The 14,098-nt window shown below is 32.1% G+C and overlaps 1 protein-coding gene across 5 annotated transcripts in view; it reads right to left on the bottom strand.

Annotated features, from left to right (window-relative positions):
• Positions 1-14,098, bottom strand: part of TRIQK (triple QxxK/R motif containing) — a 98,004-nt gene that overhangs the window by 5,320 nt on the left and 78,586 nt on the right. For all 5 annotated transcript variants that reach the window (XM_032610464.1, XM_032610462.1, XM_032610461.1 and 2 more), the window contains one exon: positions 3,000-3,085. In XM_032610464.1, coding sequence (XP_032466355.1) covers positions 3,000-3,085 — 86 coding nt within the window. The remainder of the gene's footprint in view (positions 1-2,999; positions 3,086-14,098) is intronic.

The raw sequence follows: 14,098 nt of genomic DNA on the forward strand, positions 1-14,098 counted from the left end.
ATTATCTTTTTCCTTCTAAATACTAGGAAACACAGGTTATTTGCATTCTAAAAAAATTTTCCCTGATGTTGCAACTCTTGAAAAATAATCTTAAAATTGAACAGCAACCAAATAACAAATATTAGTTGTGCAAATAATTTTTAGGTGGTACTCATTACTGGGTCATAAATTATGACATTTGTTTATATTGGTAAAATACACAAACTAAAAATAGCTTCTCAATAGAAATAATTCCACATTTTGAAGAAGTGATATTCATATCTTATTCTGAATCATTACTGTTCCCTGAAATTTTCTATCACTAAACATACATTTATAAAAAAGCACTAGAAGCCCCTGAGGGTAAGTACCCTATTGTGTAATTTTTATATCTCTAATCCATGATTTCTCAATCATGTGATTTCTTGTAGAAATTCCTCCAAGATAATTGTGTCTTATTCATCTTTTTTTCCACAGGTTCTACAACATTGTAATGCTCATAACAATTTCTAAATAAATGAAGGATTAAGTCAGATTTATATAATTTATGTACAAGGTATATTAAAATTATGTAATGTTTTGAAAACTTTACAGCAATAATATCTATAATACTATCTTCACAGCAAAACTGAAAACATTTTGTAATATGTAGTATAGTAACACAAAGCAGACTTAGTTGAGTAGGGGATCTTTAGGCCAATGACAAACATCCAAGGACAGTCTTATTTATGCAAACCAGTAATAGCTAATTCAAAGAAATATTTATGTTAAGTGTATTATTTAACTCTTCTGACTATACTGTGAAGTAAATGGCATAAAATCCATTTTACAAATGTGCCAGTTTAGACTCAGCTAGATCATTTTAACAGTAAGAGGAGTCATGTGATTCTAGGCCTCTTTCGTGTTCAGTTTTATCATTGCTGTTATTTTTCTATTCCTTGCAGCTGTTCATATTTTCTGTAGATTTAAATTATTTTAAAAGCATAGCAATGATTCATTCTAAAAACTAAGTAGTAAAGTGATAAAATATTATAACATTATGGTCATCCTGTATTAACTAGATAAGAGTCAAACATGTTTGATGTTCATTAATCCTTAGTTGCTTCTCTGACATTATCAACATGGATAAAATCACTCACTGGGGAAATTAAATAGCATTAAATGGCAATTGCTGAAAGAAATTTCGTTATTTAAAATACTATGCTAAAATGACAAGGCAATCAAAGTTTGACAGGGCAAACTAATTAGTATGCCAGATTTGAAATGTAAAACACCTCCACGGTTCTGATTCTAAAAAGTTTCCTATTATTTTAATGGGCTCTTTACATAAATTTTCAAGCAAAGTAAACAGTGTTTAAAGATAAGGTTTTTGTTTTTCACAGGTTTACAAATCAAAATGATATGCTAGTTTATTAAAAAGGAGCTGTTTTTGATGTCAGAAACTTTTCTGTACATACTTTAAATCATAAATGAAACCTAAGAACAATTTTTTTCTCATAAAAGATAAACAAATTCTATATTGTTTTTAAAAAGACATTCGATTGCACTATAAGGTAGACTTATACTAGGAATATGGTTATTTCCTCAAGTTAAAACCATAGCAAAATGATAAGAGCAAATGAAATAGAGGATATATACAGGAAAGTGGTATATATCAATAAATGCATGGCTGCACTATTTTTCAAATTCTAATTTGCAGCTGCTCATTATACTGTGCCACAAGTGGATTGTGCTACCCCAATATTCTTCTAACAAGACAAAAACAAAGCCCTGTATTGTGAAAGATAAAAATAAGTGACATATTGCTTTCCTGGAAAATGACAGACAGTGCTCTCATTACAAGAGACAATCATCAGGTAACTAACTGCAAAATAAGAAACTAACCACTGGTTTTAGAAAGTTTGTGTCATGGAAATAATTTTAAAGATGAATGAAACTTCACATGAAATTAGAAGAAAACTTCAAAAGATTAATCATCTCTCTTTCAAACAAAAAGGCAATTCACTTTTTTTTTTTTTTCTTCCGTTAAAAACTGACACACAGCACTAACTGAGGAGATTGTGCTGTGAAAACATACTGCAGCACACAGCAATGCTTGATCAAAATCAGTATCAGGAGTAAAAAGAAGGCAGTGTTTCGTGATCATAATAGCAAATTCTGGAAGACAACCAAATATATCATCTGGCAGTTCAACAGCTGTTACAGCTTGGTAGTAATACCTTGGCATTTGCTATAAGTTATAACTTAGAAAAATTGATTTTTCATCTGCCAGATAAAACCCAAAATCTCCTTTTAACATTTTAATATTTAAATAAAATATAGTTACTAGTCACTTTACTTTTGCACATTTGACAGTAGAGCCGTCAAATTAATTTTTCTATTTATAGTTTAATTTTACTCTAAACACTTGGCAGAGTTGACATGGGTAATAATGTAAATGTAATTTTGTTGAACTTCATTGTGCTAGCACATTGGATTAGCATCTGTTAACATCATTCTCAGCTGCTTTTATCCCTCTTAAGCAGTTAAAACACTGGTTTTCTAAAAGAACAAGTTTGGGAACATCATTAGAATTTCATCATAGAGAGTACTGACAACAAAAATAATACACGTGTAAAATTACATATATTAACGATCTAAGTATATACATTTATAATTAAAAGTTAAACAACCATAAAATGAAACTTATTGCAAGTGAGAAAAGTTTTTGATCCAGGCCACGTATATCGCTGAAGTGTTTGAACAATAAATACAGTAGCTAGAGAAAAAGTAAATTGCAACTTTAAGTGTAACTGTCTCTCTTAAGTGACATTAGGTCTTATTCTAAGACCTAATAAAATCTTAGAATGGGAAGGATGTTTCTCATTAAGTAAATTCTCTTTAAAAGCCTTTAATCCTGGCATTTGACTTATATTTTGAAATGTCATAAAACATTTAGAATTCAACATTTATGAAATCCAGTTTTAGAAAATGAGATGGCATGCAATATATCAAATTTTAAAGTTATCAAATACAGGTACCTTTATGCCTATTGCTGTTTTCTTTGCTTCTGCTTTTAATTTGGTTGCTCGTAAAATAGGTTTGGTTTTTTTATAATCCTGTTTACCTAGAAAGAGATAATTTCAGACAATGAGCTATAATTTAAGTTTAACGGCCATCTGAAATGTCAGAGAACCTTTAAATAGAGTAAAACTGGGAGACAAAGTTGCAAAGTAATTCTCAGTTATGGAAACCATAAACTGGTCACCCTAAGGTCAATTTTTCCTTCTCTCTTACTTTTTCAGGAAGAAGATTTGACAGACATCTTTCATTTGGTGTGAGGTGAATATCAACAAAGATAAAAAATTCTTTTAGAGAATAAGATGTTTAAAGCAAAGAGAGTAAACTTTTAGAAGCATTTGGAGACAAATGCGGAAATAAATGAAATTACATAAGATCCCTTTAAACAAGTAAGGTTAACTCTGTCTTCATAATTGAAGAATAACAGTTCATTAGAAATTTATTTTATTATCGATATATTAAGTATTCAATAATCAATCTGAGAAGTATCTTCAAAGTAAGAAACTAAAGACTGATCTGTAAATATCTTTCAGTTGCTGAATTCTTTAGAAAAAAGTATTTAACTTTTGTTTGCTCTCTGTGGAGGACAGAATAAATATGGCTAGATAAATGATGAAGGATAGCTATATTTAGACATTAGTTTCAATGTTCTTTACCACATTTAACAACCAAAAATGAACAAAACTGAGCTAGTGTCACCAAATTTGTTTTTTTTGTGTGTGTATACCACCTGGTGACCCCACTAATGGGTAACAAAAGAGCTATTACACACTCTGTGAGGAAAACAGATTTAACAATAACAACAACAAAAGCACTGACTAGAATAATATACTCTTTTTGTTAACCAACCTGTTAGCTAAGAATTGGGTCCAATTAGTCTCAAATATAATCATATGTCATTCTGAGTGGGAGTTAACATTTGACCATATAATCTCTTCAACTATTTTATATTCTTCTATTTGGCCTTGTTGTTTCCATTTTATTCCCTTTCCTTTCAAAGATCAATTACTTTCCAAAACTTACCCCTGTAGTCTATCAAAATAATACAACTGCTAACTTTAATTTCCACATCTTCCTCACACTGAAATAAATCTGAAAGCAGTTTATCTAAAGTATACCATCAAAATTTAATGTGCAATATACTTTTTAATGTGTTTGCTAATGATTCAAAAGTACCTTTAAAATTCTATATAGATTTTTAGAATTAGAAATGCCAGGGAGAAGTGAGACAAATGAATGGGAGGATGAAGAAATGCTATATCTGTGTTCATTAGACACATAAAAGTATTTATTTGGCTGAAGATCTTTTTTTTTTTTAAGAAGTCTGTATGCTATTTCCTTAACTGCAATGGTATAGCAGTCATTCTGGATCTATGAGCATGCAGCAGCTTAATAAATATTATTTGATGATGGGGTTTAATGATCCAGAAATGAGCCAATTGTAAAAATGTATATCAAATGATCTAAATTTAAATTATGGAATGAACAAATACAGAAAAATATTACTCTGACCCATTTTAAATTAGCAACATTTAATTTTGCTGAAAAAATCTTGACAAGTGTTCACTCTGATTTCACATGTCAACAAACTATTCATGTCATTATTCCTGCTGAGATATAAACAGTTCAGAACAATGAAACTGGTGACACATCAAATGTTTCCACTCAGGGTTACAAAGCAAGTTTCTAATGAGAACCTAAAAAGAAATTTCAATATTATAGATTTGAAGCCAAGAAGTCATTTCTTATGTTATATATGCCCTATAATAAACTCTGGGCAACGGGGACAAAATAAACAAAAAAAAAAGATTATCTTAACCAATCTGCTTTTTGTAGACATATGCAGTATTCTGGATGATGTGTCTGTCATAAAGCAGATTCAAATATGCTTAAAAGAGTCAATGTTAAAGTGAGATTTTATCATTCTACTTCACTTGCCATTGGTTAAGTAATGTGTTCTATTTCAATTCAAGTCCTATAATCTCTTAAAAATAATACTTCGAAATTTATATTAAAGTTGATATGAACATTTGAAGCAGTATTTATAATAAATAGACAGTTTTAAAAATTATTACACACCTCATACTTCTCCAAAAAGTGCATCTGTCATTAATGTAGCATTCTCCTTGCTGACTGTGATATCCAAAAGTATATATTGCAAAACGTGGTTTCAGTCTACTAAGTGAAAACGTTTACAGGGGCGTTTGTTAAGTTCTTTATAACTAAAACCAGATCTCTCCATTATACCCAAAAAGATATTTAACATTTTAATTTTTTATGGCTTCATGAAAAATACCTATGCGCACATGATTGTAAAAAAAATATAAAATAAGAAGCTCCTGCCTTCTGAGTACTTACACCCAGGAAAAAACACATTTATGTAATCTAGATTTTATATGCAGACAGCTTTTAAAATACAATTGGATCTGATTTTGGTATATCAATAATACAATAACAAAAGTGGCAATTTAGCAATTGCTCATTACATTTTATATGAGAGAAATTCGAGCCTACAAAGCCAATATGGGACCTCAATCATCTCGTTTCTCTCTTCTCAATTACACCATTCATCACAGTTCTGTATTTTAATTTCCTATGACATAGTTTAAGTAACAAAAGCTTTCTCCCCCATCTCCACACTTTCTGATGGACTGATTTATGCTTCTTCCCTCCAATATGATCCTATTATATTATTTCATTATATTTTATTTTTTACTTATCATACAGTGAATATAACATTTTTTTTTCCTTTTGGTATACAGTTCTATGAATTTTAATGCCTATGTATATATCATGTAATTACTACTATAATCAGGATATAGAAAAGTTACATTATTTCAAAAAACTCCCTGGCACTAACTTTCTAAACTCATCCTCCTTCCTACCATAATTCCTGGCAACCACTGATATATTGTCCATTTCTATAGCTTTGTCTTTTCAATAATGCAGCAAAAATGTGACAAGGGCTCCTTTTATTCAGCTTAAGGCCTTTAAATTTCACCCAAGTTGTATGTATCAGCATTTTATTCTTCTCTATTGCTGGTTAGTATTCCATTATAGGAAGGTACCAGAACTTGTTTATCCATTCACTCATTGAAGTACATTTGGGTTATGTCCAGTGTTTGGCAAGTATGACAAGAGCTACTATAAACACAGGTATGCAGGTCTTTATGTGAACATAAGTTTTCATTTATCTAGGGTAAGATTGCTGAGTCATATGGTAAGTATATATTTAACTTTGTAAGAAATTGTCAAACCATTTGTCAGAGTGTTTGCATTCTCACCAGCAATGAATAAGAGTTCTGATAGCTTTGCATCATCACTAGCATTTGGTATTATTGTATCTAGATTATCTAATTTTTTAGTGTACAATTAATTATTCATAGTATTCTCTTATAATCCATGTTATATGTGTAAGGTTGATAGTAGTTACACTGTTTTGTTACTGGTATTAGTAATTTGTTCTTTTTTTTTCCTTAGTCTTAACTACAGGTTTTTTCAATTTCATTGATCTTTCTAAATAACAAATTTTGGGTTTTGTCGATTTTTTTCTACCATTTTTCTGTTTTGTATTTTATTTGTTTCCACTCTAATCTTTCTTATTTCCTTCCCTCAGATAGCTTTGAGTTTAGTTTCCACTTTTTTTTCTAATTTTTTAGATAGAAATTTAAGTTATTGATTTGAAACCTTTCTTCTTTATTAATATAGTCATTAACAAGTATAAATCTCCATGTAAGTACTGCTTTATCATCATTTCATAAGTCAGCAAGGAGAAGAAGAAAGTTGTACACAAAAACACTTGTAGATATATTTACCTATGCAGTTATTTTTACTCGTGTTAACTTATTTTTTCTGTTTGTGGATTCTAGTAACTGCCTTATGTACTTTCATTTTAGCCTGGAGGACTTCTTTTAGTGTTGCTTATAGGGCAGGTGTACTACTGACAAATTTTCTGGTTTTGTTTATCGAAGAACATCTTGATTTCTCACTTTTTTGAAGGACAGTTGTGCTAGATGTAGAATTTTTTGTTGACGCTCTTTTGCTTTCATCACATCATATATAATGAATTACTTTTTACTTTCTGCTTTCAAGATTTACTCTTTATGTTTGACTTTCAGCAGTTTGACTATGATGTGGCCAGGTGTGGATCTCTGAGTTTATCCTTCTCAAAATTTTGTGAGGTTCTTGGATATACAAATTAAAGTTTTTCATCATATTTCAAGAAGGTTTTTATCTTTTGAATATTCTTTTTGACACTCTCTCTTCCTCTTCCCATTCTGGAACTATTATTATGCATAGACTGGTATGCTAGATAGATTCCTATAGTATCTATGGCTGTGTTCATTTTTTGTCATATCTCATTCATTATTTTTTATTCATGTTCCTCAGACTGGATAATCTCAATTAACCTCTCTTCATGTTCCCTGTTTCTCCTATAAGTTCAAATCTACTGCGAAGCCCCTCTAGTGAAATTTTTATATTGGTTATTATATTTTTTCAAGTCCAGAATTTCTATCTTTTATATACATAATTTACATTTATATAATAATATTTTCTATTTGTTGGTACATCATTCTCATACTTTAATTCTTTAGACATGGTTTTCTTTATTTTTTGAACATATTTTAAATGGCTGATTTAAAGTCTTTGTCTAGTAAGTCCAAGGTCTGAACTTGTCTAGGGATGCTTTCTATTCTTTCTCTGTGTATGGACCGTAATTTGCTGATTTTTTTGTGTGTTTCATAATTTTTGTAGAGAACAGTTTTCTACAAAATAGTGTTATGTAGCAACAGTTAAATAACGTAATGTGACAACTCTGCCAATCAGATCTCCCCTAGGGTTTGTTGTTGCTGCTCTTTGTTCTTCTTTTGTTGGTGTTACTGTTTGTTTGTTTAGTGACTTTTATGGTCTAATTCTGTAGAGTCTGTATTCTTTGTTATATGGAGTCACTTAGCTTAATGTTCATCTAATAACTAGACAGGTATTTTCTTAAATGTCTTTAACCAAGAAATCTTCCAGGTTTGTTGAACAGGTGTTCCATACTTTGACAGGACTTTATAGTTCTGAATTAGCCTTCACTTCCTGCTAGCTTCCTCAAGGTCAGCAAAAAGTGAGAGCTTATGACCTTTCCAGGTCTTTACTGGACATGGCATAGTCCTGCACAGGTTCATGACTTTCTAGATTCCCAAGAATCTATGTCAGGGATTTAAAAAGACACTATGAACATCTCATTGCCCAGTTTTAAAAACAATTTTAGGTCAGCCTTATGCTAGCCCCAACTAGTAATGCTGCCTCAGGTAGTCGTGATGTTAAATGCTTGCCACTGATTGTTTTTGCCAAATGCCATCAGGAAAGGACTCTTCACACAGAATGAGCTCTAAGTCAGGTCAAATAAAGACAACTTCTGAGAATGGGGATTTTCAGTAAGCTCCCAGGCATGCCAAATAGTGATAGTTCTCAGAGGATGGGATTTGGGGTAGCTCCAAACACATTTGGCCTCTCCAGTGACTGCAGGCTGCTGTTTTTCATGACTACTATTGTTGCAAAGCTGAGGAGAGGAAGATGGGATTAAGGCAAGTTGAACAAAACAAAGCTTGATGTTCTTACTCAGAGTTAGCTGTTTTTCTCAAATAAACACTCTTTGCACTGTTTTAAATATTTGAAAATTTGTAGATTTCTGAAAAATTTGATTTTGACAATTTTTTGTCATTGTTCTTGATTTTATAGAAGAGCAGACTTTTGAGGTCCTTACTTTCCATTCAAGAAGTGCTTCTCTTCCATCCTTTTACCTTTAATCTCATTATATTTGAAGTGAATTTCTTATCTACAGCCTATATTTACATCAGTTTATAAAATTTCAACCTGAAAATCCTCTGTCCTTTCATTGGTATGTTTACACATATACATTTAATGAAACTATTAATGTATTTTTATTTAGGTCTACCATTTTATCTTTGTTTCTTTTGATTTGTTTCTGTTTCACTTTTCATGCCTTTTTAAGTTATTTGCAAATTTTTTAATATTTTGTTTAAATCATATATTGTATTTTGATATATTTCTTAGAATAATGTTTCAATAGTTTCCCAAGAGATTACAAAATATACATTTAACTTTTAAGAGTCTAATTCAAATCAATATTTTATTCAATTTCCTGTTTTTAAAGATATTCTACATTTTAAAAAAATTTAACATGCACAATACAATACATTTCACATTCTAATATAATGGAAACAAGCAGTACATTGCTTTGTAGTGCTAGTTTTACTAGTTGTTGTTTACCTCTTTTGACTTTGCTGTACTTATATTTGATCTTCTTGGACATGTGTCATAGGTTAGGAAAGTTGTTTCTATACAGTTGACTTTTAATAATTCAGGACTTTAAGTGTCCACAGACAAAGAATTATACAAGTGAATATACTATTGTAGCACAGATGCATTTTCCTTAAAAATGATAGACAAGACACTGGTGTTCCTATTTGATGCATGTTCTTATTATAGCTTAACTGTTTTGCAATAAAAAGTGAGAGGCACATGCATAGTTAGAAGGACTATTATACTTTGGTTACTGAAACTTTATATTCATGATAAAAACTGCAGGTTGTCCTTAGATAATACCTGTGTTTTAGTTCTGGAATAAAATTTCTAACTACTCATCTCTATTAGAGTTTTGTGTTCAGTTTAGTTGAAGAGTATCCTTAAATTGCTAGATCTGTACTATTAAAAAGTTACATTAATATTGTAACTATTTATTTGTATTAATAGAATTTTCTTGATACTGTAAAACCAAAACAAAGTACAGGAATAAAACAAAGTTCAGGTTGATAAATGATGACAAATGTCACTCTTAATCCTCAATCTCAATTATCTTCATCAAAACAGCCATAACATTCTGTTTCATTTTCTCTAAAATAACTACATATTATATCTTAAACTTATGAGACATATTTATAATAATGAAATGCCACCTTTTGTATGTTTAAAATAAAGTTGCAAAATTATTATTCTAGTAAAAATTCCATGATATGGAAAACTGTTTTTATGGCTTAGTAAGAATATGGATTCTATTATCCATTATGTATAGGACTTAACAATAAATATATATTTAGATGACTGCATTATTAATATTGCCAATACAAATAGAAAATTTCTCTGAAATCATGACATTGAAAGTTAAAATTCCTTCAATACAATCTGAGATTCTTAATAGAGAGTGTGTGTTTCTGTCAATATCTCATTATAAAGCTTCTCCCTTTGCATGTAAAATCCAAGATCATTTTGGGGAAGAAATATAAAAGGCCTTCCCCAAATATGCTAATGATACAGCTAAGTAATGCACTTGGAACAATAAAACATATTAACTTTCATGTTAATGCCTGGACTTACCATAACTTATATAAGGGAAAAATACACTTAGAATGTATGAGCTTTGCTATTTATTCTATAATAGAATTTAGTAATTTTTTTGTTCAAAATTAATCTGGACTTAATGCTGAAAACTGGGCATTTCAAAATAAGAAACATTAAAGCTTGCATTTTCACACAGGAAACCTGTACTATAAAATTGCTCTTTGAACAAATATTAGCAACTGATTATCAAACCTCTATGAGTATATACACATAGCTATTGAGTACATTGTGAAATGTACTCAATACATGTACTCAATATATCTCTGACATAAGGTTACTTTGGCTAGCAAGTATCAAAATATTGTTATCCATAAGGAAACAAAAAAGTTATACCTATGTGTTTATATATCTATATATGGATATATTATTACTACTATTATTATTATTATTTTCACCTGTATCCAAGCTCTTAATTGCATGAGACACTATTATTATTATTATTTTTTTAAACATCTTTATTGGGGTATAATTGCTTTACAATGGTGTGTTAGTTTCTGCTTTATAACAAAGTGAATCAGCTACACATATACATATGTTCCCATATGTCTTCCCTCTTGCATCTCCCTCCCTCCCACTCTCCCCATCCCACCCTTCCAGGCTGTCACAAAGCACCGAGCTAATATCCCTGTGCCTTGCGGCTGCTTCCCCCCAGCTATCTACCTTACTACGTTTGTTAGTGTGTATATGTCCATGACTCTCTCTCGCCCTGTCAAAACTCACCCTTCCCCCTCCCCATATCCTCAAGTCCGTTCTCCAGTAGGTCTGCGTCTTTATTCCTGTCTTACCCCTAGGTTCTTCATGACATTTTTTCCCCTTAAATTCCATATATATGTGTTAGCATACGGTATTTGTCTTTTTCTTTCTGACTTACTTCACTCTGTATGACAGACTCTAGGTCTAACCATCTCATTACAAATAGCTCAATTTCATTTCTTTTTAAGGCTGAGTAATATTCCATTGTGTATATGTGCCACATCTTCTTTATCCATTCATCTGATGATGGGCGCTTAGGTTGTTTCCATCTCCAGGCTATTGTAAATAGAGCTGCAATGAACATTTTGGTACATGACTCTTTTTGAATTTTGGTTTTCTCAGGGTATATGCCCAGTAGTGGGATTGCTGGGTCATATGGTAATTCTATTTGTAGTTTCTTAAGGAACCTCCATACTGTTCTCCATAGTGGCTGAACCAATTCACATGCCCACCAGCAGTGCAAGAGTGTCCCCTTTTCTCCACACCCTCTCCAGCATTTATTGTTTATAGATTTTTTGATGATGGCCATTCTGACTGGTGTGAGATGATATCTCATTGTAGTTTTGATTTGCATTTCTCTAATGATTAATGATGTTGAGCATTCTTTCATGTGTTTGTTGGCATTCTGTATATCTTCTTTGGAGAAATGTCTATTTAGGTCTTCTGCCCATTTTTGGATGGGGTTGTTTGTTTTTTTGTTATTGAGCTGCATGAGCTGCTTGTAAATTTTGGAGGTTAATCCTTTGTCAGTTGCTTCATTTGCAAATGTTTTCTCCCATTCTGAGGGTTGTCTTTTGGTCTTGGTTATGGTTTCCTTTGCTGTGCAAAAGCTTTGAAGTTTCATTAGGTCCCATTTGTTTATTTTTGTTTTTATTTCCATTACTCTAGGAGGTGGGTCAGAAAGGATCTTGCTGTGATTTATGTCATAGAGTGTTCTTCCTATGTTTTCCTCTAAGAGTTTGATAGTTTCTGGCCTTACATTTAGGTCTTTAATCCATTTTGAGCTTATTTTTGTGTATGGTGTTAGGGAGTGATCTAATCTCATACTTTTACATGTACCTGTCCAGTTTTCCCAGCACCATTTATTGAAGAGGCTGTCCTTTCTCCACTGTACATTCCTGCCTCCTTTATCAAAGATAAGGTGTCCATATGTGCGTGGGTTTATCTATGGGCTTTCTATCCTGTTCCACTGATCTATCTTTCTGTTTTTGTGCCAGTACCACACTGTCTTGATTACTGTTGCTTTGTAGTATAGTCTGAAGTCAGGGAGCCTGATTCCTCCAGCTCCTTTTTTCGTTCTCAAGATTGCTTTGGCTATTCGGGGTCTTTTGTGTTTCCATACAAATTGCGAAATTTTTTGTTCTAGTTCTGTGAAAAATGCCAGTGGTAGTTTGATAGGGATTGCATTGAATCTGTAGATTGCTTTGGGTAGTAGAGTCATTTTCACAATGTTGATTCTTCCCATCCAAGAACATGGTATATCTCTCCATCTATTTGTATCATCTTTAATTTCTTTCATCAGTGTCTTATAATTTTCTGCATACAGGTCTTTCATCTCCTTAGGTAGGTTTATTCCTAGATATTTTATTCTTTTGGTTGCAATGGTAAATGGGAGTGTTTTCTTGATTTCACTTTCAGATTTTTCATCATTAGTATATAGGAATGCCAGAGATTTCTGTGCATTAATTTTGTATCCTGCTACTTTACCAAATTCATTGATTAGCTCTAGACATTATTTTTTATGGTTAGCAGATAGAGTTGCTAGAATCTCTGAGAATAGTATTGCAAATAGTGTAACATCAGGACATATCACCAATTATAATTTTTCTTAGTTAACCTTGTACCTAAGCATAACTGAAAATGTTCACTTATGGTCATAAGAATTTTTATATCTTATTTTCTTAAGCAGTGCTTTCATTCATTCATTAAAAATTATTGAGCACTTACACTATATAGAAACAGTGTTCAAGGTACTGAAAATAAAATAGTTTGGCAAAACAGACCAAATGCCTATTATCCTGAACCTTGTAAAAAGATGGATAATAAGCAAACAAAAATAATGGTTCAATTTGCTAGGTAATGAAAAGCACTAAAAAGAAGAATACATTTGGCAAGCAGCAGAAAACAAAGGAGGGAGATGTATTGTTTCAGATAGAGTGGTTAGGGAAGGCCTTCTTGGTAATATCACTTGACATTATCATTTGATGTCACTTAACCAGATACTTGAATGATGTCAGGGAGGAAGTCATGTGGATAACTGGTGGAAGCAATTCCAAATACTAGGAACATATTAAGTATAAAGATTCAGAAAACACTAACTTCTGGAGGAGGCCAAAATGTCACTGAAGTCTCCCAAGTCAGAAAGAGAGCTTAATAGGTAATAAAAGTAAAAAGTTCAATTTCTGATGTCAGGCTCAGTGGTCCAGAACCAACTGTCAATATCTGAGTATATAGGCTCAAATGATAACCTTGGAAATAGGCAGGATATTCAGCTTGGTTCCCTGATATGTGATGTAAGAGCTTTTGAAAGTAAGAGTGAAGTAGAAATATTAATCCCCTTGCTTACTAAAATGGTAAATCAAAGGGAATGCAAATTCCTGGAGAAGCTTCAGAAACTGAGTATATCATCAAAAACAAAATATGTGGGCTTCCCTGGTGGCACAGTGGTTGAGAATCTGCCTGCTAATGCAGGGGACACAGGTTCGAGCCCTGGTCTGGGAAGATCCCACATGCCGCGGAGCAACTAGGCCCATGAGCCACAACTACTGAGCCTGTGCATCTGGAGCCTGTGCTCCACAAGAAGAGAGGCCACAATAGTGAAGCGACCTGCACACCGCAATGAAGAGTGGTCCCCACTTGCCACAACTAGAGAAAGCCCTCACACAGAAATGAAGACCTA

Source organism: Phocoena sinus, chromosome 17 (assembly GCF_008692025.1).
Source record: "Phocoena sinus isolate mPhoSin1 chromosome 17, mPhoSin1.pri, whole genome shotgun sequence".
Taxonomy (NCBI): Eukaryota; Metazoa; Chordata; class Mammalia; order Artiodactyla; family Phocoenidae; genus Phocoena; species Phocoena sinus.